This window comes from Equus caballus, chromosome 3 (genome assembly GCF_041296265.1).
Source record: "Equus caballus isolate H_3958 breed thoroughbred chromosome 3, TB-T2T, whole genome shotgun sequence".
In the NCBI taxonomy this organism is placed as follows: Eukaryota; Metazoa; Chordata; class Mammalia; order Perissodactyla; family Equidae; genus Equus; species Equus caballus.
The window spans coordinates 119,983,359-120,010,542 of NC_091686.1; the positions used below are offsets into that span (position 1 = coordinate 119,983,359).

Below are 27,184 nucleotides of genomic sequence, written 5' to 3' on the forward strand. Positions count from 1 at the left end.
ATTTTAAAGTTTAACTCATGTGCTTTGAAATGAAAAGATCTATAGATGGGACTACATAAAAAGTTGTGTACACCTAAAATGTTCTAAAGTAATGTAAAAGGTAAACCAGGAATGTGTTTTTAATAAGTATGGCAAAAAGTTATTATCTGTAATATGTAAAGCATGCAGAGAAGTCAGTAAGGAAAACCATAATTATGGCAAATACATAGTGAATGAATGAATGTATGATTGAATTAATGTATGAACGAACAAATAGCAAACAAACCCAATGGAAAATTGTCAAAGGAAATGTCATTACAATTCACAAGGAAGAAGAAAATAAATAATATACAATAAAAACTCAGTGCCACTAGACTCACATAAATGAAAAGCAAAACCACGACGTCCTATAATTTTGGCCTATCAAGTCGGCAGAGTTCTTCGCAGTGACATGCCACGTGGAACAAGAAACCAGCCCTGTGGTGATCCTCAGGTAGAAGGAGAATTGGTACCACTTTTCTGGAAACCATTTTGACAATATCAAAGCTCTTAAAAACTGCCTTACCACACGGCCCAGTGATTCCACTTCTACGATCTATCCTGTGGAAGTGTTTGAAAATGTAGGTAGAAACCCACGGGTAAAGATGTTCACTGCTGCGTGATGGTAAACAGAAATAAAAAGTGGAGATGCCCTCGGTCTGTAGCAGCGGGGGAGAGATTAAGCAATTTAGGGCGTAGCTGTGCGGTGGGATAAGGCGGGGCCGCTGAATCGCGTCGGGGAAGCTTCTGAAGCAGGATGAACACTGGAAGTCAAGTATGATTTCAACTAAGTTTAAAAAACGGGCATGGGAAAAAAACCAGGAAGGAAATATCCCAAATGTGGCAGATGGTTTCCTGCATGGGGGTTTTATTTCCTCCTGCGGTCTCTACATTTTCTACAGTAAATGTGAGTGATTTTCAATCAGAAAAGGAACGGGCATGCGCGTGCACATGCAGACGCAGACGGACTGAAATGCATGCTTCCAACACAGAGCGTGACGCCAATGTACAGTTTCTTGTATGGTGCTAGGAAGCTCGGACAGGCGTGTGGACAGAAATGCCGCCGGGCACTACCTTTTCACACAGGGCAAGCACAGTTCCGGCTTGGATTATTGCAACCTGTTCTTCATTTCTCAAATTCTAAAACACAAAAATGGGCAAGGGCGTTTTTCACTGGATCCCACACCCACGTGCAGACAGTCAGTGCTAAACGACTCTGATGGCCCCTCTCTGCGCGGCCTCCCCAGGACCAGCCCCTGCTCTCTAACGGGGCCAGCATCTAAAGGCAGATGGGACGTATCTCAGGACTGGCCCTCCGATTCAGACGGTCTCACGTAGGGGTACCAAGCCCTTTAGAAATAGGGCCTCGTTCAAGCCAATCTTTTAGGAAGACAAAAACATAACTTTCTGATTTCAGAAACCTTGAAGGATTCCACTGTCTTTCCGGGTACTCATTCTTATGCTTTTCCTCCTCATCACTCAGGCTGTCGGGATGACCTAGAACCCCACCTCTGACAAAGGCCGACCCCCCCACCCGCACAGGAGCATGGCCATACAAAAGCCTTACATTGTACTTATCAGGTCTCTTAAATTAGGAGAAAATTAAAACAAAACGAAACAAAAGCCACACAATACACCCGAACCAAAACAAGAACACGAAACCAGAAACCGATCGCTCATAGTTACCCCGTTATCGCCAAGGATATCTAATTTCTTCATAAGTTCAGAAATATTCACATCCTGGAAAAGATTTCCAACGTTCATTTTGTGTGAGCTGCAAAGACATCCACACCATCTCGAGGGCCACAGCCTCCACGCCTCGGTACAGCTGCACACCCCTTCTTTTCTCTCAGTACACACGGCAGGCCCAGCAGCTGCTTCGGGGTGCGAGGGACTGAAGGCCACAACTGCTGCCTACTGGCGGGGTTTTACGCCAGCACAACACTGCTTTCTAGAAAGGCCCATGGAATCGTGTGGGTCAGAAGGACCATCTGAGCCCACAGGGCTAGGGCTCCTGGCACACGGCTAACACTCAGCGGTTAGAACCACCACAGCTACGTCTCCCAAACACTTACTGTGTGTGTCGGGCACTGGGCTAGGCACGCGTCAGTTTAATTGTCACACCCACTTCCCGGGGTAGGAATTGCCACTCAGACCTCATAGACAAGAGTCCAAGGCTCAGAGAGGTTACCACCAGAGCCGAGAAGCGGTCAACCTGGGGTTTGCACTCAAGGCTCCATGTCAAGTCTGCTCTTTAGCCTGAGTACAAATACAGTGACATTTGGTGACCCTCAAAAAATGAGCTATGACTTTCAAAATCTGGTGGGGGGCATGGGGCATCACGTGAAAACCAGTTCTCTTGTGGCTCAAGGACACGGTCCCCCTTCACAGCTGGGCCTGGCGTTGGAGTGGGCCCCAGCCGCCGGCTCAGCGCAGGCCCCCCAAGCACGCTACCTTCACTCCTTCCTGGTGACAGAACAGCTGGAGAGCGCTGCTGTTGTTCTCGGGGAAGGTGGTGATTTGGAGGTTAAATGCTGGCGACCTCCGCTCTCTCTCCTGGGGAAAAGATTCGCTTTAAAAACAGAACTTTATTGGATTATTTACCACTTGCCATCTTCCCACGTTACTCAGCACAAACCACCGGATTCCAGTGGGCAAAGGCATTAGCAGAAAGTGCATTCAGACTGCGGCCTCCTTGTGGCAGACCAGCACGCGGGCTCACACCCCTGCCCCGCAGTGCAGCTCCTGCCGACACTCGGTACTTCTGAACCTACCCAGCTAGGAACAAACAGTTAGCAGAGCACCAGGAGTTGACCCGCTGCGAGGTCGAGGCCCGGGAAGTCACACACCGTCATTGAATACTCCATGAGAACCAGGGCAGGAGAGATCGACAGACAGCAAAGCCACCAACTACAGGCACTACCCTGTGCCCTCGGCACATCCTCATCTCATGTGATCCTCACGCGACCCCACAGGCAGGCATTAACGCTCTCACTGTGTAGACAGAGGTGGAGGCTCAGCAAGGCTGAGGCCCCAAGCTAGCGAGCAGCAGGGCAAGAACCCAAACTCTGGCTTCATATTTTTTCAGTATCATCTGCTGACTTCATCCATGATATTTTTTTTGAAGCACACAAACACCACCAATGATCATCCTACCCCTACCTTAAGTTGATAGTCAAATCTCAATTACCAGGGAGGGAAAAGCAAGCATTTTTTCTCAGAAGACGTACTCATTAATCATACATAAAGTAACCAGGACGAGAGAAGCGCAATTACTTACAAGGATAAAGTAGAGGAGAGAACAGTATTCTCGTCTCAATTGTGTTTCCTACATAGATTTGCCTTTAAAGCTTGAGCAACGGACAGGTTAACACGATGGGAAAGCCAGCAGACAAGACCTTCTCAAATCAGACCTTTAAATCGAACTGCTTTTGTTTTCTGAAAATTACAGTGAGGGAGGAGAGCATGCTTTGGATTACCCCTGCAGAAGCCAGCTACAGCATCGATGGGCTTCCTCAGTCACTCAACTACGAAATGTAACCAGGACGAGCACGAGTTTACACGGCAGGTCTTAAGCAGATGCTCTTGGATAAGGCTAAAGGAGAGAGGAAGGGCGAACCCGTTAATTCAATTAATTTCCACAAAGCCTCAACCTGGCTAGTCTGAGTTTAAAACAGTTTAGAGAGAAAATCTTATTTTCCTCATTAGCCAAGAAGAACAGAGTCATTATGGTTTGGGTCCATGGATGTAATGCTACCTGCCAGGCTTGCTCAAATGGAGGAGCCTCCATAGAAGAGGTAACAAGAGAAAGCTCACATTTTACATGAACAAAAGTCAGAAAACTGGTTTCTAATGACTCTGAAGGATGGTGGAGACACTTAAAGGAAATTCTAATAAACTGAGCAATGCTGTGGCCTTTTCATGAGAAGGATGCCTAACAAGGACCTGAGCAGGTTTTCTAACAGCAGCAGAAGCATTCACCACCACCTTGCGTAACTTCCGTCGTCTGCCGCCTGAGTGAAACATCAGTTCATGCTCAAGCCAGAGCTGAGGACACCTGGTTCCAAGACACTCAGGCCATGTCCATGCCAACACGACAAGACACAAGACGGCAAGCTCGAGTGCCAACAACTTTAACTGGAGCCGGGAGGAGAAAACGAGATCAGAGACACACCGACACTGCGAGGGCGCTTAGGGGGCCCGTTCACGCACACGGTCCAGCTGAGGGAGCAGAGCCGTCGCCATAGGAGCATAGAGAAACGAGTCACAAACTCGGGTGAGGTTTAAAATGTCGATTTTTAAACGGAAACCAACAAAAAGGATTATGAACAACATGGTAGCCAAGCAGTGCAGTAACACACCCGAGGCAAGATTTCATCTGGAAGCAATAAAACCATTGATATTCTTACACTGGAACCAACTCCGCGTATCGGGGAAGTTACTGAAGGGTCGGAACACGACTTCTATCCATGAGCAACAGTCAATCTCCCTCCACGCTAAACGGTAGTTCTGCATTGCAGTTTGAGTTACATATAGTCATTTTTTTCAGTCCAATACCGCTGCGACGCCAAGGTCTGTCTGCACTGGACAAGAGAGCTGGAGCAACGTAACTAGTTTTCTGACCCGCCCCTGCAAACACCTGCTTTCCCCCTGGTTACTTACCTCGTGTTTACCTCGGCAAATGGCAAATGGGCCAAACTAGCAGTAAACACATGACATTCAGCTGCGGGCCAGGGCAGACCCTGCTCTTTCCAAGAGTGAGATTCACTACATGCAAGGTCACTTAAAAAGGTGTGTTATTAATCGCAACAGTGCTTCTGTCTGGGTTTGCAGAATGCATACCAGGTGACTATGCATGCAGGAAAGAAGTAGTTATGGAAATGAAACACAAATAAAAAAGGCAAAATATTGCAAAAACAAATTATTTTATTAAGTGCAAAACAAGCCGTAGGCAATAAATATATTAGCTCTGGTACATGTCCAAGGACTTCCGTGAGCATTCTCTCCAGAACATATTAAGGCAGTGAAATTATTCTGAACATACAGATTAAAAAAAAAAAGAAAACTACTACCACACGTCCCTTTACACATGCTTGGAAACATCTGGGAGCGTCACATGAATTTCAGTTTGGGCTCAAAGAGAATGTCTGCTCCGTTTGAGAGTTTACAACAGATAGAGTCTCTTACTTCGAGTTCTAGCACTCTGAATTCTAACAGCTCGTTCTGATCCTTTGCGTCTTGCATGTCGTTCTTCAGCTGGTTCTCTTCCATTTCCAGCCTGTAAATCTAGAGCGGAAACACTGTGGGTTAGTGGAGGGGGGACCACTGTCTCTTACCAGGAGTGGAGAGATGCGTCCCCAGACGACGGACCACCTCAGTGTGGCCTGAGGAAACGGGCCCCACTGCCGGGGGAGGGGAGGACTTGCGGCAGTGTGCGAGGCGGGCACCGCAGGCCCTTTCTGCCGAGGAGCGGGACGGCACAGCGGAGGCCGTGCCTGGTTCCTCCCTGCAGCCCTGCGCCTGGCCCCGCAGGGGCTCCTCATACATTTGTGGAATAAATGAATGATGGGGAAACTGAGGCAGGGGGCTACTAAGTCCCTTCCCTCAGGTCAAACGTGGGGAAGCAAGAATGCAACACGGGCGCTGCTGATCCCAAAGCCGTCTGAGTTCTGTCCGTGTTGTATATGTTCTGTCCACGTTCTGCCCGGCCCTCCCGGGGGGAGCCCCCCGGGACAGCACCCCACAAACAGCCGCAGGAAGGTGCCCAGGCCTCTACTTTCCCAGAGGGCTCTTACAAGAAGGCTGGGTGCACAGCCCTCCTGAAAGCACAAGTCAGTCTGCAGAGGGGGACTGCCTGGGTCCGAAGCCCACGGCGGCTCCGTGCCTCCGTTTCGGTCCACGGAGGAAGCAGCAGCAGCCCCTCCCTCCCGGCTGCAGCGAGGACTAACTGAGACGACACATGCGCACGAGGGCCTCTGGGAGCGCCCGTCCCCAGTCTCCTCCTGCCCGACACGAGGACGGCCAGACAGGGCTTCTCCACTGAGGTGGCCGCCCCCAGGGGACATTTGGAAACAGTGTGTTCTCCATGGCTCCCAGAATTTAGCAAGCAGGACCAAGCACACAAAATCTCTCCCAGCACACAGGGCCGACTCGCAGGGCAGTGGCTGGTCCTGTCCCAGTGCCCCAAATGCTGTGGAGAAACACAGGGTGCTGAACAGCCACACAGCAGGTCAGTGACAAAGCTGGGACTGGGCTGAGGCCCCTCCTAAGGGGCGAGGCCAGGCTCGTTCAGTTCTGACATACTAGGATGCTTCAAAGCTAAGGCCTAACTTGGGTCTGATTCCACTAGGAGGGAAGGCCCAGAGAAAGCAAATCCACAGGGACGGAAAGCAGACGGTGGTCGTCAGGGGCGGAGGGCTGAGAGGCAGGGAGTGACCACAAGTGGGCAGGAGGGATCTTTATGGGAAGCTGAAAGTGTCCTAAAATTGCATTGTGGTGCTGGCCGCACAAGTCAGTAAATTCATTAAAAAAAAAAAATCACTGAATTGTACACAGATAAAAAAAATAAAGCTAATATCTTGTCCCAAAGCATTCGATCTACTCCCCAAACCAACTCCTTGAGAGAACCTGGAAAGTTCCACGACCAGAGAGGGAAAGACAGGCTTGACTCAGCCAGCACCATGGCCTCCTGTCCATGAAGCGGGCCACAGTGGCCAGAGGGTCTGCCACTGACCAGCGCCTCAGGTCCCTCCACACGGGAGGGGACGGACTTGGAAGCCCAAAGCAATGGCAGAGGCGGCTGAGAAGCCTGCGTCAGGAGGACAGGCAGCCCTTTACAGGTGCCCCCACCATGTCTGCAGGTGCCCCTGGGGGATAGGCGGGGCTCACCCCATCCGCAGGCACCCCTAGGAGACAGGCGGCCCTCACCACGTCCGCAGGCACCCCTGGGGGACAGGTGGGCCTCACCATGTCTGCAGGTGCCCCGGGAGGACAGGTGGCCCTTTCCACGTCTGCAGCATGGTGTAAAGCAGCTCTGCAGACCCCACCCCAGAGGACAGAACCAGGGCCAGCGGCTGGGAGCCCCCAGGAACTGGGCTTGAACTCAACTTGAGGAAGATGTCTCTCCTCTGAGAGTCAACCCACAGGGGCTGCGCGGAGAGGCTGGGTGAGACTCTGGTGGTCAGAGCGGGCCTCTGAGGTCCCTGCAGACCCCAGGTTCTGGGATTCCCTGAGGTGGGGTCTGGGTGTCCATGGCCACGTACCTTTTCCAGCAAGTCTTGGTTTGTTCTGATGAGCAGCTGCTTCTCCTCCACCCACTTGGAATCCTAGGGAGAAGCACTAAATATGTTCACACTCATTGAAGCAAAGAGACAGTTAAACAACATGTCAGTGAGAAAGGTCACTTAGTCTGAAGCTGTCCCTGAAAAGGTCAGAGAAAAGGACAGCAGCTAGAATGACCTCATTGTCCCTATGAACCTTTAAACCCCAAACAGAGAAATAGCAGGTTTGTGGCGTGTCCCTCCTCCCCTGTTCAAGTATCCTGGGAGCACAGGGAGTGCACTCAGTGTCACTGACAGAAGGACAGCGGCAGTGCGGCCAAGTTGGCCCAGGCAGGCCCTCTCCTGGCCTGTTCCCTGCAGCCCGTGGGCTGGCAACCAGGCCACACCTGAAGGTTTGCCCAGCCCACCGACCTGCATCGTCACAGTCACTACTTTGCTCCATTCTAGTCCCTCTGTGGTGACGCCCTACCCACCTTTGTCTGGCCAGGTCCTATCCAGGTAAGTTCCATGAGCACGTGGCACTAAGTCTATCTGTTCCCTGGGGCATCCCCAGCGCCTAGCTGGTGCCTGGCACACAGCCGGGGCCCATAAATACCGGAGGATGGGTGAATCGACAAATGAAAGAACTCCCTTCTTCCCTTTTCTCAGTTCCGGTGCCTCCTGGGCCTCCCTCCACCTAACAGCGGTCACCCTGTGTCGTCACAGGTTGACGCGTGTGCTGGCGCACGAGGATGTGAGTCCCCGGGAGGACAGAGCCATGCTCCATCCATCTTTTTATCTGTGGAAGACTGTTCACAACCTTCCCTCCCATCTCCGTGCACTTTGCAACGTCACTTTGCATTCTCCTCCCAAGAGAGACGGGGTCTATTTCTCTAACCCTGATGCGAGGCCTGGCTGTGGCGTGCTCCGGCTCCGGCGATATGAGCACAAGCGACGCGAGCAGAGTGTGGAATGTACGTGTGCACTGCAGCTGCCCTTTCTTCCTGCCCCTGGACCACCAGGAAGGAAGCTAGGTTAGCCTCCAGGAGGATGAGACACCTTGAGGAGGGATCTGGCCAACAGCTGGCCCAGTGCCCAGACAGGACAGCGAGGCCATCTTGGGCCACCCAGCCCTGTCATTCTACCAAAAATGCAGTGAGAACAACTGTGAGTGAGACCAGCAGAAGGACCGCCCAGCTGAGCTCAGCCAAACTGCTGACCCACAGGATGGTAAGCAAATAAGAATGCTTGTTTTAACCAACTAAGTTTTGGGGCAGTGTGTGATGCAGTGATGGCAACCTGATATACCCCCATAACAGGTCAGAGCCTTGCACGGGTTAGGGTTAGGGTTAGGGCTCTGGTAAGCGTTCACTGAAGGAATGGCCGTTTGTTTTGCCCCAAACTGGGCCCTCCATTTAGCACTGAGGCCAGCACCGCGGGCAGGAGGTTCCTTTGTCTTAGACCGCAGTCAGGAAACAGGGGAGTGCGGCCTGGAACGGGAAGCTGAGGGCAATGGCAAGTTAGGACCGGAGTTTGAAAACAGCCCTCTCTCACCTGGGCTCTGCCCTGGCTACCGCTGAGTCTCCCTAAGCCCTCTCCCCACTGTGGTAAGTCCTATTATTAGCCCCATTTTATAAAGATGAGGAAACCGAGGCACAAAGAGATTACGTAACTTGCCCAAGGTTGTCCAAAAAGTCCGCGGCAGGGCAGCACTTGAACCCAGGTAGGCTGGTTCCAGAATGTGCTCGTCACCACTCTCCTGCCTCTGTGGAGAACTCGGGACCATGGTTACACACGCAGCTCCTGAGGGCTGGCCACTCGCCTGTCCCCTATTCGGTCCCCGTACAAACGCTGCTGCAGTGCCCTGCTTTGCATGCCTGCTTGAGTCCTGGGTACTGGCCGTCTTCGATAATTTGAATCTCAGTCACGACCTGAGCCCTCGTCCCACTAACGGGGCACTAGCCAGAGTTAGTTCTAAGCCACCCCCTCTGTAGCCCTTCCCGAGTCCCCCTGTTAGCCCACCTGGAACCTCTTACAATTCCTTCCCTTAACACCCGCCACCCCCAGTCCGTGTCCGGCCTATGACCTCTGGCAGCCCTTGCCAGGCCTCCTCAGTGCCCACTGCCTGCCTGTGCGCCGGGCAGGGGAGCCACGGACACTCCACTGCCCACACTCCTCAGCACCCTCACAGTTAGAAGGGACCATGTGACCGCTGCGGCCAAGAAAATGTGCAGAGGCAGCCAACGGCTTCTCCTGGATGCTGCCGAGGGGGACGTGTTGTGGACAGGGCAGTGACAATATGGCGGTGCCTCCAGCACTGGATCCCTGAGTCACTGCACGGAGCAATGACCTCTGCCTACAGATCAGACAGGTAGCACATTGAGCCGGAAATAAACCCACACTGTCACTGTGGCAAGCCACTGAGAAGTCCTGGTTATCTCCCACCACAGAGAGCACTCTGACAGGGAGAACACGGCCAGCCTGGACTGACCCCAGGGTTGGAGCTGCCTTCAGACATTACCCTCCGAGAGGCTGGACCTCCACCCAGAGCCCCCTCCAAGGTCTCCCCACCCCAGGGGACGAGCCTGGGCCCCGGCTTTGCCTCTCTACTGTGTCCTGCTGCCAACCAGGCCTAGTCAAATTCAGAGAATGTGCACGTGGAGGTGACTCTAATTTGAGAAGCTCAAGGGCCCGGATCTTCCTGTGACATGGTCACAGAAGGACAGTGACATGGTCACAGCAGGATCCTGAGGCATGGCCTGTGTAATAATTCGGAACTAGCTGCAGATGCCAGTTCATTTTCACCTTTAAATCGTGATAAGCGATGGCAGCTTTTCTTCAGAGTCAAGTCAAAAAATATTTTGGTCACCACTTTGCTTTTGGAATCATCTCCTATATTTGCACATTTGGCAAACAAACAAAGAAAAAGCCAAGTTAGAATTTCATAACACGTCTTGCTTTGATAAAACTCTGCAAACAGACACATCAGCCAGGATGTTCCCGTGGGGCTCTGCTAGTGTTTTTCTCTCTCATGTCTCTGGAGGAAGGGATCCAGATTCCACAGAACATCCCCCGCGGCACCAAGGTTCCAGGGACACCACCAAGGGGACAGACATGCAAAGAATCACAGAGCACGTGGTCATTCCTGCTCACCTGTCCCTTCTCAACCAGTAACTTCTCCAAATCTTCAATTTTGGCCTGACACCTCAGCAGATCAGCTTGTAGCTGTTCCCGAGTCTGGAACAAAAAAGGTGAGAAAGTGAGCACGTCACCTCAAATGGGGACAGAGAAGTGGAAGGGATCATGTTGCAACCCCTACCTTAGAAACAGGCCCCTTCTGAGGAGCACGTGTTCAAACTTGGCCAACCTGGCTGCACGTAGGTTCTGTCACTTACAGATGTACAATCTTTAAGAACTGAAGGCCTTGAGAGGTTTTCAGTTCTAACCTCCTCGATTTTACAGACAAGGACATGGAAGCCCAGAGAACGAGCCAGCTGCTTCAAGGGGGTGAGTGAGCCAGAAGCCAGACACATCAGGGTCCCGATCTCGGCTTTCTGACCAAGTTCAATGGTTGTGATCCCCAACACTACCAAGCATTTTCATACTTGCTTAGCCCACTTTCTGGGCCCTTTATCACCTACAACAAGGGCTGAAAACCAGAATGCCTCAAGGACCAGGTAGGTAATATAAACAAGGAAAGCCGACTGAGCACGGGGTAATAGAGAGCAGTGGGAACTGTAGCACACTCGAGGCACATGTCTCATCTCAGGGGAACTGCCACCCAGCTGCAGCCAAATGCTACCAAGTAGAACAGGAAGCCTGGTGTTGCTAGATGTTTGGAGCTTTTCAGAGAAACCAATAATCTGGATTTCTATGTGAAATCTCTTGACTTTTAAATGTTGGCAACTACATGAAATTTTTAATAAAAACCACATGATTCAGCTCAAACCAAGCCCAGCAGTTTATCTCCTCTAACCTATAGGTTACAGGCTGAACTCCTTATTGTAGCACAGAAGCTTCCCTCCCTGCCAGCCTCATTCGCCACACCCTACCCCATGGGGCTGTTGTGGGAATGAAACGAGGGACGCATGGGGGTAAGGCTGGCATGGATGGGTGAGCTCTGTGGGGTCCCCCTCGCTTTCAGAAAGAAGAGCAAGCAGTCCCTGGTCTATGTGACTCCCAAAGGCTGGGAAACGGCCAGTGAGTGGAAGTTACTGGAAGGCAGAGCCTCAGCCCAGCACGAGGGCTGTCACGGCCCAGACCTGGGTGGCCACCAGGGACCAGAGAGCCTTCTGGGCTGGGAGCACTCTGACAGTCCCTGCAAGGGTTCCTCTGGGATGTTCCTGGGGGATTCTCAGCCTAGAGGGAGAGGAAGGTAAAGCCTGCAAGGCCTCTGAGTCTGCGACCTCATCACTGAGCCTTAGATTCTGAAACCACTCTTGCAAAGGGACGGCACGCATGCTCTGTCAGACAGTAGCATCATTCTATCTGGCAACTTCTGCCATCACACTCAGGATGGATAGTTTCCATCAGGTCTGCTAAGTGCTGGAACACCGCCACTACACAGATGCGATCCCCATCACCTCTCAGAGTCCCCTCGAAGTGTCAAGGGGGGATGATGTGCCAGAATCACGTTCCTGGAAGGCCTCCCGCCCAGCCCCTGGCCAGCCCCGCAGGCCCACTGCACTCACCCGGGCCTCCCTCTCAGCGTCCAGCGTGCCCCCGACCTGCTCCTGCAGCAGGGCATAGGCTCGCTGCAGGGCCTGGTACTCCCTGGTCAGCTGGCAGAACCGCAGGTCGGCCTCTTCTCTGGTTGCGGTCTTAGCAGCACGGAGAAGGAAACATAATGCAGCACGTGACTTGTTGTGGCTCGAGTGCCAGGGTCAACAAGCAACATCCGGACCACACAACTATGCCAACAATTACTTAATGAACTGGGCACTGCCAGGAAGTAACTGGGACACTGGAGGGAGGGGCTGCTGGACAGGACGCTGTCTCTGTTGTCAGCGCCCTTCCCTGGAGGAACCCTCCAGGGGTCGCCTGAGTCACGTGCAAGGGAGAAAGGGTGAGGGCGCCCTGAGCCCATGCCGCCACAGGTGGATGGTCACCTTGTAAAGGTGCCCCCTCCCGCAGCACTTCTCGCTCTGGGAACTCCTCCTGAGGAGATAACCACCTAAGTGTGCGAGGATGCAAACACTGGACGAGCACAGCGCACTGCTCACAGGCGTGAAAACCCGGAACAACATCAGGCCCATCCTCAGAGAGATGGGCCATGCGTGTCTATGCGAAAAAGTCCTGCGTGCTCAGGAGAGGGCACCTGGGACATGGTGCTTTGGGGCTGAAAGGTGCCTGTTCCAGACTGTTGGTGAATAAAGCAAATCAAAAAGCGTATGTCTGGATGATCGCAATTTACTCAGATTTCCTGGGAGAATTCAGCTGGGGAGGGGCGGGTGGGAGACAACTAAGCCACGCCTTCACCTTTGTGAATCCAGCTCACCCAGAGTCGTGGCACGAACCTGGACGTGTGCAGACTGTCAGGGAAGCGCGGGGTGGTGGCCCCGTGTGAGAGGGCTCCAGGTGGCTTTTACTTTCCTTGTTACACTTTTCAGAGCTGTGTGGATCCTCTGCTACATGACGTGTCAGCTTTACAATGAAAAAGCTGTTTCCGTGACATGGTGTGTGTGTGAGTGTGTGTGTGTGTGTGTGTGTGTGTGTGTGTGTAGGGGGACAAGGGACAGACCACCACGCAGCAATTTTAACGGCAAAGGGTAAGGAACACCAAGGCGACCAGAGACTTCCTCTGTGATATCAGCACTGGTGCAAGGAAAGGGGCCCAACATGCTGGCAGCACCCCCACTGCCACTCACGGCACCCAAGAAAGTGGGGTCCACCTTCCCTTGACACTATGGGCTGTGAGGACACAGCTCGTCTGGGGTTAAATCTTTTAAGTGGGGGAGCAGCACCTTCCACTGCCAGAGGCCGGAAGAGCCACCACAGGCATCTCTGGGGTGAGGTTCGCTTACGTCATCCAAGTCTTCCTCGGGCGTGACTGGGGCCCTGTCCGTCCTGTCTGTGTTGCAAGACGTCTCTGACAATGTTTCCGAGTCCACAGACTCCTCGTCAAATCCAAAAAATGTCTCCACAACATGCTTCTGTAAAAGGCAACACGCAGGACGTTAGGAATGGACTCAGAACCACTGAGTCCCCCAGCCCCTCGTGCCAGGGCAGAGGGAGGTGCATCGGTCCACAAGGGCATCCTGAGCGTGGCTCCTGGGCTTCGTAACTGGCTGGGTGGAAAAGGAGGCAGCTGAAGGTGGTGGAAGGGTGGAGGGCTGGCAGCAGAGGGTGCTGGCCTGACCCTGGCTGCAGGCTCGGGGGCTGCTGGCCTTATGCAGTCTCTTGGCCCCTCTGAGCACCAGCTTCCTTCTCCACCAAACAGACACGAAAGCCCACCTCACCCGTGAGCACAGAGTGAGGTCAGGAACACGCGGTACCTGGCAAGGTGCCCGGTGTGGTGACACTCAGCGAGCAGCACCATTGTTGTACTAAGGAGGGGGCAGGGCCACAGGAGATGTCTAGTTCCGGACTCCAGACACGGGAAAGGAGAAAGGTGGAGTGGCCACAGATGGACCCGCGCCTCTGACCGGCTGGGTGAGCATGTGGACCAGGTCCTCACCAGATCTGAGCTCAGAGGCAATTTTTGTTTATTAGAGAACACTTGGAACATCCTAGAAGGAACGGAACTAGATGGAATACTATAATGGACCCTTATGCACCCACCACTCAGAGTCAGGGGCAATTTTAATGCTCATGTGCCGGCCTCCCAGTTATCCGACCAGGCACTTCTCCCTGCAAACATCACAGGCTATGGGCTTCGTGCATTCCTTCAGCAAACACCTGACTGAGCACCTTCTGTGTGCAGACTCTGGATGGGCCGGGGGTACATCAGGAGGAAACCTGGCATCTTCCCAGCCACAAGGAGCTTCGCTCCCCTGAGGGCTGCAGACATCAATGGACAATCACCAGATCAACTTCCTTTGTTTTAGGAACCTTGGCTTTCTTTTTTCCAAAATAGCCCCTGAGAAGGATTTTTATTTGTTTTTACAATCAAGTAATGTTTTTTACAACCATGAAGAAAGAGCCATAACCAACTCCAGAGCGGAGCCCCAGGCTCCCACTGGTTATCAGAAACCTGGCTCTCTCTGAGCCCCTTCCCACTCCTCAATCCAGAGGGGCCGGGGCGCACCCCACATACTGAGGGTTCCTCCACTCTGTCATTTAAGCCAGCAGGCGTCTGCAATCTCATGCACCCAAATGTAAGGACAATGTGGCTGGTACCAAAATTAACAGCGTGATTAAGAAATAATTCAGACATCAGGAAAAGAGTGGGGGAGGGAGGGACTCTGCCATCTTGCACAAAGTTTCTAAAGAGGCTCTGTTGGAGGCACTTGACCACCCTACGGCACCCAGAACTTTCCCGCATTTGGCATTTGTTTTTCTGCACACGGCTTCCACCTTGCACGCCATGTTCCTTTCTTTTATACACATGGGGATGTACTGCTCCCCCAAACTCCCAATTCACACGTCAGCCATCTCCTCGACAGCTCCAGGGGGGTCTAGTGGATGGCGGCTTACCCGCTAACCTGCTGCTCCCACAATTTAACACGTGCTCATCATTGGCAGCTCCATCCTTTTAGTTGCTCAGGCCAAAAACCTAGAAGCTCCCTGAGGAACCCCCCAGTGATGCTCCTCGTTCTCTCATGCCTCTCTGGGAGAAATCCTGTTGGCTCCACCTTCAACCCAGATCCCAGCCTCTCACCCTCCGTATGAACCAGCACCTCCATCCTGGTCCAAGCACCATCATCTCTCACTGAAATTATTAAAACCGCCTCCTACTGGCCTTCCTGCTCCTGCTCTTATCCTTCAACCTGGCAGCCAGAGCAACTATTCTGAAATGACAGTCATGTCGCGTTCGTCCTTCATTCAAAACACAGAGGTTGGGCCAGCCCCGTGGCCAGGTGGCTAAGTTCGCACGCTCCGCTTCAGCGGCCCAGAGTTTTGCTGGTTCAGATCCTGGGTGCAGACAGGGCACCGCGCATCAGGCCATGCAGAGGCGGCATCCCACAGAGCACAACCAGAAGTACCTACAACTAGAATATACAACTATCTACTGGGGGGCTTTGGAGAGAAGGAGAAAAGAAAAAAAAAAGAAGATTGGCAACAGATGTTAGCTCAGGTGCCAATCTTTAAAAACAAAAAACCCAAAGGCTGTAGAAGCCAACACCCACCCTGTGGTCCACAGGCCCACATGGCCTGTCCCCTCCCTCCTCCACCGGCACACTCCAGCCACACTGCTGAGCGCACTCCTGCCCGCTTCATGTGCCTGCCACGAGGCCTGTGCACTGCCTAGCTGCTCGTCTGCAGAGCGCACACAGCTCTCCCTAACTTCTCTGAGTCTCTGCACAGATGCCACCTTATCAGAAAAGGCACCCCTGACCTCCACGACAAGGCCGGACACCAAGCGCAACCAGCCTCCCTGTTGCCCTCCCTGCAGAGCACTCAGCGCCACCCAACAGGAGATCCATCCTGCTTCCATGTGTATTGCCCATCTCCCGCTCTGGATGTAAGCCCACGAGGACAGGGATTTGCTCCAGGAGGGCCAGGATTTGGGCTCTTTGATTCCTCACTGTGGCTCAGGGCCTGGCCCACTCAAGAAATACTGGCTGTTGAATGGGTACTCATAAACACGTCTCTGTTAATGGACTTAAGGCCACACTCACTTGTTTGCCACAAAGAGTCCGGGTATGCACACAACATCCCTCCCCTTCCTTCATGCAGCCAGCATCATCTGGGCAGCCACCTGGCTGCGCCCCCCCAGGGAAGTCCACAAGGTAGGAATGTGAGGCCCTGTCAGGTTCCACCCATTTCAAATGACTCTTTCCTCCAAGTGGAGGTTGGAAACAATCAAATACTCAAATCTCCCCTCCAGGTGAGAACCCTACCTGAGTTCAGGTGTCAGAAACTCTCCAGACAGTCTCTAGGGAGCAGTGGCCATGACACCCCGATAGTGACACCGGCACCTTCAGCAGGGACACATCTGCAGCACTGGAAGCTCCCCTGCACACATGTGGTTCACCTCCCTGAGCTCCAGGCTCCTCGTTTTTCTGGGCAGCCACTCAGTCGACCCTGTTTCTTGTAAACACTGCTAATTGCGAGGCCTCTGGGGACAGGTCTGTGTTTGCTGCTGTGCCGAGTGGCAGTGAGTACCGACGCAGGGAGGGCCCTGCCTGGCACACTGATGGAGCCCCAGGAACCATCGAGCCACACCCTCTCCGAACGATCAAGACCAATGCCGAGCTGCGATCATGGACCACTCTGGGGCTAAGGCCTCAGTGCACCGCCGCACAGGATGCTTGGCTCCTGAGCCCTGCGGGCCTGCCAGCTAGGCGCTCAGTTACTGAGCTCCACCACAGGGCGCTAATGACAGACACTACACACGTGTGTTTAACAGAGAGCTGCCTTTGTGAAGAGCCTCTCCCCAGATCCAAGTGGAGCCCCTGAAGTACGATGTGGCTCCAGAGACCAAGACGCCAGGAAGCAGGCTGCAGGGAGGGAAGCAGGAGGCAGCTCGGAGGACGGCAAGCAGACATAAAAGGGCATTCACACTATAATCCTGTAACAACAGAGGAGAAAACCCACAAACACAGAGCACACACACACACTGGCACAGCAGCAGCCAGATGACCAGGACCTGCCCCAGCCGGGGGACCGCACAGGTTGGGTCAGTTTGTTTCCTCTCAGGCTTAGTTTTTCTAAGTGATCGTTATATGGCAAGCCAAAATGTATTACATATATTTATGTCTTTATTAATAAAAAACAAAATAGAAAAAGACATTTTGATGCTCAAGGTGAAAATCCGGAGGCTGTCTTCTTCGACGACAATGCAATATACTGTGTTTTCAAAATATATAGACATAACACCTGCCTCCAAGGAACGAGAGGAGAACTACCTAGAAAACATGGTTTCTTCTACCACTCAGCTCACCATGGGCTTTAAAAAAAGTCAAGCACGAAAGAAACTGCTGAGTTCTCGGAGTCTCCATCATTCTCAAATTCCCTGGGCATTTCCTAAGGAAAGATACTCTAAGGGCGCACAGTTCCATCTTTGCTCATTCCAAGCGCATCTTCTCTTTAGAATGGGCTTACTCCTCCAGACTTCCATTTACTTTCCCACCAAAGTCTTGACTTGTTGACACCTTTTACAAACTAATCCACATTCTTAAAATGCAGTTCTGGCAAAAACAATCGAAAAATAAACACTTCTCCTCCACTTACACTTTGACTATGCACAGGAGCTCATTCTTAGCAGATCAATGGGATGGAGAGCAAAAGACGGGCGCCTCCCACATAGCTGAGCCCTCAGCTGCCCAGCCTCATCAGCCTCCCTCGCCTCGTCTCCGCACCATTCCCAAGAACTGCTGCCACAGGCAGGCACCTTCGTCACAGCCACTAACTTTCACAGAACCACAGACAATGCCCCAAAGCCAGCGGCTCACCTTCATGCTTATAGGTCATCTCCTGGCAGCCAGAAAAGTACAGACAGACCAGGGCACAGAGACAGAGAAAGAAGGAAAAGTAGAGCACGAAGAGGACGTACTCCATCGCCAGGAGGGGCCGCCGTATCCGTTAGCCTGTGTGCACCGGGTGCGCCAAAAGCCACATCACTGGCATCAATTTCCAGGCCTCTCTCGAGTCCTAGGAGGAAGCGCCAATTCTCTCCCAAGGCGTTCTCCTCTCCTCCCACGCCTGGCCCTCAGTCTCTGAGGCTTCCTGTGAGTCATCCGCAGTGGAGTTCAGAGAGCAGGGCACTCGGAGGGCACACCGTTGTGAACAGGGACACCGGCTCTAGGGCAGGCCCACGGCCGGTTTCCAGGGGCCGGGCCAGGCGCATCAGTCACGCAGGACACTTCTGCGCTGGCTGATTCTCTGGTGGCTTTCCTCCCAGGCCCCGGGCTCCCTGATGAGCCCTGTTACCAAGGCCATTCCACAGGCCCCGGGTCCTTGGACGATCGCAAGGCCCCCGGGGGCAGCACTAGCAACAGTGATGCAGCGAGAGCCTCCTCCAGGACCAGAGCCGAAAGCATGGAGGCACCTCCCACCTTGCGTGCCTGGGAAATTTCTCTGCTGACCCCCCACCATCCCCCACGCTCTGTCGGGACTACTAAACTCATCGGCTTCTCCGCAACCCCTCCTGCGGCGTTGACCATTTGTACAGACTGAAGCAAACCATCATCCAGCAGAAAAACTGCAACTCGAGCGACTTCAGCCCCCCCCAAGAGTCTTATGTTCCCTGGAGAAGCTTCTCTAGGCTTAACGTCAGAAGTAAATACCCTCACAGCAGAAACATGGATAGATTTTACCATAAAAAAATAAAACTTCTGTACTTTGAAGGATAGTAAAGCATCATTGAAAGGCAAAGGACAATTCACAAAAGAAAAAATGTATACAGCCAAGTTCATGTATACATTTCAACCTCAACAACGCTTGATCCTCTGTTCCTTTTAAAGTATCCACAAGACAAGCTGTGTAACTGTATCACGCTGTGTGATTTAGTGCTGACTAAGCCTTCAAGTCATGCTTCCAAACTAGCTGCCACCAGCCAAAGTGGGCAATAGTGCAGGGATGGGCCTGCGACCAAGCTGAGCCAAGGAGCAGCAGCCCTGGGACTTTGGCTGGTACCATTGAAGAGAGATGCCCTCCTACCACAGAGGTTGCCAGGCAGGTATAATGCCAGCCTGAAGCTGCTAAAGCCATTTGGGCCACCACATGGGGAGAGCCAGCTTGAGAAAGAGGCCAGTCCAGAGGAAAGCAGAATTGTAAGACAGAGAGAGACAGGTTCCTGGCAATATCATGTGAGCATCTGGATTCAGCCACGCCTGAACCCAGCCACCTCTAGGTTTCTGAGTTATGTAAACTACTTTCTTTGCTTAAATGACTTTGAGTTTTTGCCACTAGCAACAGAAAGAATCTTGACTAATGGGGGAGGGGAAGGTAATTCTATAAATCAAGCCATCTGCAAACTGGTGAGTTCTGGGACAAGTCTAAAGCTGATTTCTTTGTGAGCTGCTCTGCACCTGCACCCTCAAGAAAAACCAAGGACAGTCTCTCCCTGGCATGTGTTACCAGCTGCAACAGCTGCCTGTGCTTCGAGGATTCCTGGCTCTGCAGAAACCCTGAGATGCGTCCAGTTGGGCTGGCTCCTGGATCTACTTGGACCCCCGCCTCTGCCAGAAGCTGCTCAAGAGTGGAGATACCTCCCTGTGCCCTGTGCCTGAATTCTGCCATGCCCGAGGCCAACGTTCTACAGATGATGGCTGGAAGTATGGGGGGACAGGCGGGGCAGAAAAACACACTGCCTTGGCCTTCATGGCTGAACCCACTGTGAGCAGAAGTGGCCACATGCCCTGAGCCACTTCAGATGCGGACAGATGTTTCATAACAATGACCTTGGTTTTTCTCAGCACCTGACCTAGGAAGCCAGACTGGTGACCCCGGGCATAAGCCAGAAGCGCCGGCTCCAATCCTGCTCCCTGGGCAGCCCCACGGCCCCATCGCAGGTCTCCCAGGCCCCATCACACCTCATCCAACCATGGGCATCCTCTGAGCTCCTTCCCACACTGAGCACCAAAGGGAGCAGACACAGAGACCGACATTAACATGCTGCACCACACACCAGGAGAGAAGGAGCAGAGGGCTGAGGAAGCCCAGGGAAGGGGTGTCTAACCCCGTGGGAGGGGCAAAGGCTTGAAGGAAATGGGGACAGCTAAGCCGAATTTCAACGGAGCAGGAGGTGGTGAGCTGAGGAGGTGGAGGGCGTTCACTTGAGCAGGGGTCTGGGGATGAGACGGCACGGCAAGCCCAAGGGACTGGAGTCAGGGTGTTCAGGAGGGAAACAAAGCAGGAGGCAAGTGGGCTGGATCCCGGAAGGCCCTCAGGGCCTGGCCAAGGAGCCCCAACTTCATCCCCCAGAGGAATGGGGAGCCAGCAGAGGGCTTTTAGGAAGCAGGTGGCAGGGTCAGACTTGTGCCTCAAAAAGATCCTTCTGGAAAAGTACCTCAACATAATAAAGGCCATATATGACAGACCCACAGCCAACATCATACTCAATGGACAAAAACTGAAAGCCGTCCCTCTGAGAACAGGAACAAGACAAGGGTGCCCACTTTCACCACTCCTATTCAACATAGTACTGGAGGTGCTGGCCAGAGCAATTCGGCAGGAAAAAGAAATAAAAGGAATCCAAATAGGTAACAAAGAAGTAAAACTCTCACTGTTTGCAGACGACATGATCTTACATAAAGAAAACCCCAAAGAATCCATAGAAAAACTATTAGAAGTAATCAACAACTACAGCAAAGTAGCAGGGTATAAAATTAACGTGCATAAATCAGTAGCATTTCTATACACTAACAATGAACTAACAGAAAAAGAACTCAAGAACTCAATCCCATTCACAATCGCAACGAAAAGAATAAAATACCTTGGGATAAACTTAACCAAGGAAGTGAAGGATCTATACAATGAAAACTACAAGACTTTCTTGAAAGAAATTGACGATGACATAAAGAGATGGAAAGACATTCCATGCACATGGATTGGAAGAATAAACATAGTTAAAATGTCCATACTACCTAAAGCAATCTACAGATTCAATGCTATCCCAATCAGAATCCCAAGAACATTCTTCACAGAAATTGAACAAACAATCCTAAAATTCATATGGGGCAACAAAAGACCGCGAATTGCTAAAGCAATCCTGAGCAAGAAAAACAAAGCCGGCGGAATCACAATCCCCGATTTCAAAACATACTACAAAGCTACAGTGATCAAAACAGCATGGTACTGGTACAAAAACAGGTCCACAGATCAGTGGAACAGAATTGAAAGCCCAGAGATAAAACCACACATCTATGGACAGCTAATCTTCGACAAAGGAGCGGAGGGCCTACAATGGAGAAAAGAAAGTCTCTTCAACAAATGGTGCTGGGAAAACTGGACAGCCACATGCAAAAGACTGAAAATTGACCATTCTTTTTCACCACACACCAAAATAAACTCAAAATGGATCAAAGACCTAAAGATTAGGCCTGAGACAATAAGTCTTTTGGAAGAGAATATAGGCAGTACACTCTTTGACATCAGTTTCAAAAGAATCTTTTCGGACACTATAACTCCTCAGTTGAGGGAAACAATAGAAAGAATAAACAAATGGGACTTCATCAGACTAAAGAGCTTCTTCAAGGCAAGGGAAAACAGAATTGAAACAAAAAAACAGCTCACTAATTGGGAAAAAATATTTACAAGCCACTTATCCAACAAAGGGTTAATCTCCATAATATACAAAGAACTCACACTGCTTAACAACAAAAAAACAAACAACCCGATCAAAAAATGGGCAGAGGACATGAACAGACATTTCTCAAAAGAAGATATGAATATGGCCAATAGACACATGAAAAGATGTTCATCATCGCTAATCATCAGGGAAACGCAAATCAAAACTACACTAAGATATCACCTTACACCTGTTAGATTGGCAAAAACATCCAAAACCAAGAGCGACAAATGTTGGAGAGGTTGTGGAGAAAAAGGAACCCTCATACACTGTTGGTGGGAATGCAAACTGGTACAGCCACTATGGAAAACAGTATGGAGATTTCTCAAAAAGTTAAAAATAGAAATACCCTATGACCCAGCCATCCCATTACTGGGTATCTATCCTAAGAACCTGATATCAGAAATCTCAAGAGTCCGTTGCACCCCTATGGTCATCGCAGCATTATTTACAATAGCCAAGACGTGGAACCAACCTACATGCCCAGAAACTGATGATTGGATAAAGAAGATGTGGTATATATACACAATGGAATACTACTCAGCCATAAAAAAAGACAAAATTGGCCCATTCACAGCAACGTGGATGGACCTCGAGGGTATTATGTTAAGCGAAATAAGCCAGTCAGAGAAAGACGAACTCTATATGACTCCACTCATAGGTGGAAGTTAGTATATTGATAAGGAGATCTGATCGGTGGTTACCAGGGAAAAGGGGGGGTGGGGGGAGGGCACAAAGGGGGAAGTGGTGTACCCACAACATGACTAACAAAAATGTACAACTGAAATCTCGCAAGGTTGTAATCTATCATAACATTAATAAAAAAAAAAAAAAAAAAAAAAAGATCCTTCTGGCAGCTTTGGAGGGGAGGGAAGACACTGGGAAGCAGCAGAAGCAGCCAGGATGGATCAGATGAGGGCCTGAAAGAAGGCGGGGACAGATGAGAAAGCAGGGCCTAGAGGGGTGGGGCTGGAAGCACGGAGCCTATGCCCCACACCCTTCCCACTCTGGAGTCCCCTCCTAACATCAGGCAGGAGGCCCAGGAGCCTGCAGCCCAGCCTCCCAGCTCCTCTCCTGAGCCCGAGGCTCACCCCATGCTCATTCCTAGCAGCATGGCAGTTTCCTGCCCGGCTTGAATACATTGCCTGGAACCACTATAACTTCCTCTCTACTTCAAAGTCTTCAGGCACGGCCTGGACATCCCATGGTCATTGCTATCCAGGATGAGGTGCCCTGGGCAGGCTCTGTGGGAAGGTCAGGCCCCCAGCTCTGCTACTCCTCCTTGTCCAGCAGCCTGCAATGCTACCCCAGGTTGGGACAGTGCAGATTGTGTGCACAGCTGTGCTGCCTAGCTGCCCAGGCACGGCCCAGGTCACAGGCTCTGTGTCTTCATAATTGTCCCTGTGTTCTATCTCCAGGACCCAAATCTTCCCCTGAGTCCTTTACCAAAGAGTCCCACAAACCCAGCAGGTGAGACACAGAGTTGCTCCCAGAGGGGCCTCCTGTGCTTCTGACGTGGGGCTAGGCCACCCACCTGGCCAGGCGAGTGCGGGGTCCTACCACCAGCTTCCTCTCTCTCTTTGATCAAGCTGCAAGAAATGAATTGTGAAGGCTGTAGTGGAGGAGGAAGCAGGTGACAGGGTCACTGCCAGCCTGGAGAGAACAAGCCCTTGTGCCCTCCAGGGAATGAAATGCCCAGAAAAAGCCCCCAGCTGCATGCCCTGAAGACAGGCGAGCAGGGAGGCCCGCAGCCAGGCAGGCAGGGAGCCCTGCAGATAGGCAAGCAGGGAGGCGGAAAGGGAGCCCTGCAGACAGGCAAGCAGGGAGAGCCGCAGCCAGGCGGGCAGGGAGCCCTGCAGATAGGCAAGCAGGGAGGCGGAAAGGGAGCCCTGCAGACAGGCGGGCAGGGAGCCCTGCAGACAGGCGAGCAGGGAGGTGAGCAGGGAGCCCTACAGACAGGCGGGCAGGGAGGCGAGCAGGGAGCCCTGCAGACAGGCGGGCAGGGAGGTGAGCAGGGAGCCCTACAGACAGGCGGGCAGGGAGCCCTGCAGACAGGCGAGCAGGGAGGCGAGCAGGGAGCCCTGCAGACAGGTGGGCAGGGAGCCCTACAGACAGGCGGGCAGGGAGCCCTGCAGACAGGTGGGCAGGGAGGTGAGCAGGGAGCCCTGCAGACAGGTGGGCAGGGAGGCGAGCAGGGAGCCCTGCAGACAGGTGGGCAGGGAGGCTCGCAGACAGGTGAGACATGAAACGACTGAGAGTTCACTCTGTTGACGTCAATGAGCCCCACGGGGTGGGGGCGCTATGCTGGGGGCTGAGTGTAGCAGGACAAATAAGGCATGACTCAGCCCTCACCACGCTCATGGGCTGATGACACAGCCGTGGGCAAGGACTGTCCAGGAACAGAGTCAAGTGGAGACATCCACAAAAGGAAAAAAACATTCCTTTTGGCTACTTAAAAATGGAAAATGTGTGCACATGATGACAAATGCTTGGGCATCCCCGCCAGGCAAAGGTATTGATTGCACACTGGTGCCCAGGCCTGCCCTCCACAGGCAGCAGGCTTGGCCTGGGGGTCACAGGGTCAAGTCTGGAGAGGCCCTGATGTCCAACAGAGTGGATCTGGAGCCACCAACCAGGAGTGACCTGACAGAAGTGCCTGAGGCATCAGCCACTTGCTTGTGACAGCAGACCGTCGGGGCAGAGGGACGCAGCTGGAAGGGCCTGTGCTTCCGGTGGCGCTTCAACATTTCCCAGGATCCCTCCTCACAGGACGGTGCTCTCTGAAGGGCACCGAGATCGCATCTCACTGTCATCTAAGGCTGTCTCTCTCTAAAAACATGTGACATGAATTAGAATGGCAGGAGGGCAGGGCCTGGGAATCTGCATTTCCCAGGCCTTCCAACAGAAAGCTATTGCTTTAAATGAATGGAGAAAGAGAAACCATAATTTATTGATCCCTGACCACACGCCAGGCATAGAGCCAGAAGCTTCATTTAATCTCCTGGATGCGATGCTACTGTAAGAACCAGGAAACTGAGGTTCCCGGAGCCCAGCGCAGCACAGCTGGTGCTGGATCTGACTCCCACGCTGCCTCACCCAAGAGGCCCAGCCCGGCTTTCAACCAAGGCGTGTGAGCGAACTACTAATTTCAGCCACTGTGCATTTGCCCAGCTCTCTACTGAGACAACTCTGTGCTGCTAGGTAGCATTTTTCAATGGCCGCAACGTAACTTACCGCCTGCGCCCTGGCGAGGAGTCTTTACAGGTAGGCCCTGATGCCAGACCTGCTGCAGGACAAGCCCGCCTCCCAACACAGGGCCCAAGGAACTGCTCAGGCTCCTTCTCCAGCAACCCCTCAGTGGGGCCTGAACTAGCAGGTTCTCCGGGCAGAGACAGCTAACACCAATCTTGGCCCCAGAAGCCCAGTGAGACAGAGTCAGCAGCCCTCAGGGATGTGAAGGACAAGGGTTGACATCACTGCCCTGCCCTAGCCAGGTCTTCAGCAAACCGGGGGGAGGGTGTGGAATCGGAGGAGCCCCTTCAGGGGAAACTGCACAGTCCAGGGGGGCTTGCAACAGCTCTTCCAAAAGGGAGTCAGGGCCAGAGAGCAGGGACGGGCTGACAGACTTCTGGAAAATTCTGGAACCTACAACGCATCCACCACTATACTCTGTTGAGCAAAGACCCAAGCACAGTGGTAAAGCACACGGATGCATAAGGGACAGAGAGCACAGAGGCATTTGGGGGGAGAAAGAAACTACTGAATCCCTGCAGCCTGTGGGGGAGAAGAAAGGCAAGCCACCCAGGCCGAAGAGGCAGCCCTGAGGTTTGAGCACAGCTCCCTGAGGGATCCAAACACCCACTCCCGCCTGCCTGGGACAGTGCTGGGGTTAGGCAGGAGCATGGGGGGAACTATCTACGTGGAGCCTCGAGAAAAAGAAAAGATACTGGTGGGTCACAGAAACAGTAAGTTGGAAAGACCCAGAACCAGCTCAGAAAAATTCCCACAGAGATTCCCAAACTTGGCCTTCGAGTGACACTGAACCACTTTAATTAAAGTGACCAAACAGGACAATCCAGTGTCGTGCAAATGCATTTTTCCAATAGAAGTTGTTCGCTATTCAGTCAACAGCTATTCAGGGACACCTGCTCTGTGCCAGGCAGTGCACAGGGCATGGTGAGCAGGACGCAGCCCCGGCCCCCTCGCCTGCTGGACCTGCAAACCTAACAAGTCGTAAGTCAATTCTAGTCCTTTGTAAAGTTCTCTTCCCAAAAACACATTCAGAAACGGGAAAAGGGAAAACGTAATCTTTTCTTATTCCAGGCATTCTGATACAGGTTTGAAAAATATAGTCATGGCTCCACAATGGGTTTCCCAAAGACTCTACTTAGAAGCTTTATGGGGTGTATAATGCCACAGCACATTCTGTTAATGGGACACACTGAATACCCGTAGGTTGTTGCTTTTTAAACGTCTGTCCCATGCTGAAAATGGCGTTCACATACACTACTGGCAGCTGTGCAAAGTGACGCAACTCTCTGCAAGGGCAGGGTGGCGGGGGGCGGGGGGGGGGGATGGCGCGACGCATATGTTCTTAATCTAAGCCTTCACACTCTCTGAGCCATATTTCGACTTCTGGGAATCCATCTGTGGAACAATCCAGACAGTGGATGCAGCTTTCTGGACAAAAGGAGTTCGTTGTGGGGACATTTACAGAAGCAGAAAGTCCAAAATAGGGAAAGGAGAGTCACTTAATGAAACGCTCGACACTCAGGGGAAAAAGTAGGCCTGGCCCAGAGAGAGCTGTCTGTGAAGCATAAACTCATTTACCACGGCCTTATCACAACCACGAGGGGCTGGAGGAAACCTGCCCGACAGATGCAGGCTGGGCAACAAATTGATGGCCCATCTACTCAACGGATTATGCAGCCATAAAAATGTATACTTATGATGACATGGCTAAGTGCTTTACAGTATAATGTTAAATAAAAAATCCTGGGCGCGGACATGACACTGCTCATCAGACCACGCTGAGGCGGCATCCCACATGCCACAACTAGAAGAACCCACAACGAAGAATACACAACTATGTACTGGGGGGATTTGGGGAGAAAAAGAAAAAAATAAAAATAAAAATAAAATCTTTAAAAAAAAAAAAAAGAACTCTTTCATAAGCAATCATTAAAAAAAAAAACAGCATGCAAAACTGCATCTGTAGCTACAGTTACACTATAAAAAAAAGACGGAGCGGGGCGAGGAGTGGGGGGGTTGCATCAAAATGCCGACACGGATCGCACTGGGAGGCGCTGCGGGAGACGCGTCATTTCTTACTTCCCTGGTAGTCCAGGGTGCGGCTATGCTACTTCCATAGCAAAAATATGCATGTGAAAATAAACAAGTTCCCACTTCTGAGTTTCTAACGTCATACAGATCTGCACCTCGTTCACCTTGACTTGATGCTACAAGCTCGGGCCTCAGAGCTCCAGACTTGAGTTTGAATCTCAGCCTTGTC

At 52.1% G+C, this 27,184-nt stretch overlaps 2 protein-coding genes across 8 annotated transcripts in view; both read right to left on the reverse strand.

Annotated features, from left to right (window-relative positions):
- JAKMIP1 (janus kinase and microtubule interacting protein 1) overlaps positions 1 to 27,184 on the reverse strand; it is a 147,725-nt gene that overhangs the window by 21,664 nt on the left and 98,877 nt on the right. For 6 of the 7 annotated variants that reach the window (XM_070262735.1, XM_070262738.1, XM_070262739.1 and 3 more), the window contains 5 exons: positions 13,301 to 13,429; positions 11,969 to 12,097; positions 10,431 to 10,514; positions 7,281 to 7,343; positions 4,925 to 5,304 (listed from right to left, as the gene is read on the reverse strand). In XM_070262735.1, coding sequence (XP_070118836.1) covers positions 5,131 to 5,304; positions 7,281 to 7,343; positions 10,431 to 10,514; positions 11,969 to 12,097; positions 13,301 to 13,429 — 579 coding nt within the window. In that variant the 3' untranslated portion in view covers positions 4,925 to 5,130. Of the gene's footprint in view, positions 1 to 1,092; positions 1,159 to 1,704; positions 1,759 to 2,472; positions 2,575 to 4,924; positions 5,305 to 7,280; positions 7,344 to 10,430; positions 10,515 to 11,968; positions 12,098 to 13,300; positions 13,430 to 27,184 lie in introns of those variants that run through there. The other variant, XM_070262734.1, reaches the window with a different exon arrangement.
- On the reverse strand, positions 4,925 to 18,024 carry LOC138923526 (uncharacterized). Its single transcript, XM_070262740.1, has 6 exons — positions 17,834 to 18,024; positions 13,301 to 13,429; positions 11,969 to 12,097; positions 10,431 to 10,514; positions 7,281 to 7,343; positions 4,925 to 5,304 (listed from the first exon to the last, which is right to left on the reverse strand). Exons 1-2 carry the CDS (start codon positions 17,937 to 17,939, stop codon positions 13,398 to 13,400), a joined length of 138 nt encoding a protein of 45 aa, XP_070118841.1. The 5' UTR covers positions 17,940 to 18,024; the 3' UTR covers positions 4,925 to 5,304; positions 7,281 to 7,343; positions 10,431 to 10,514; positions 11,969 to 12,097; positions 13,301 to 13,397.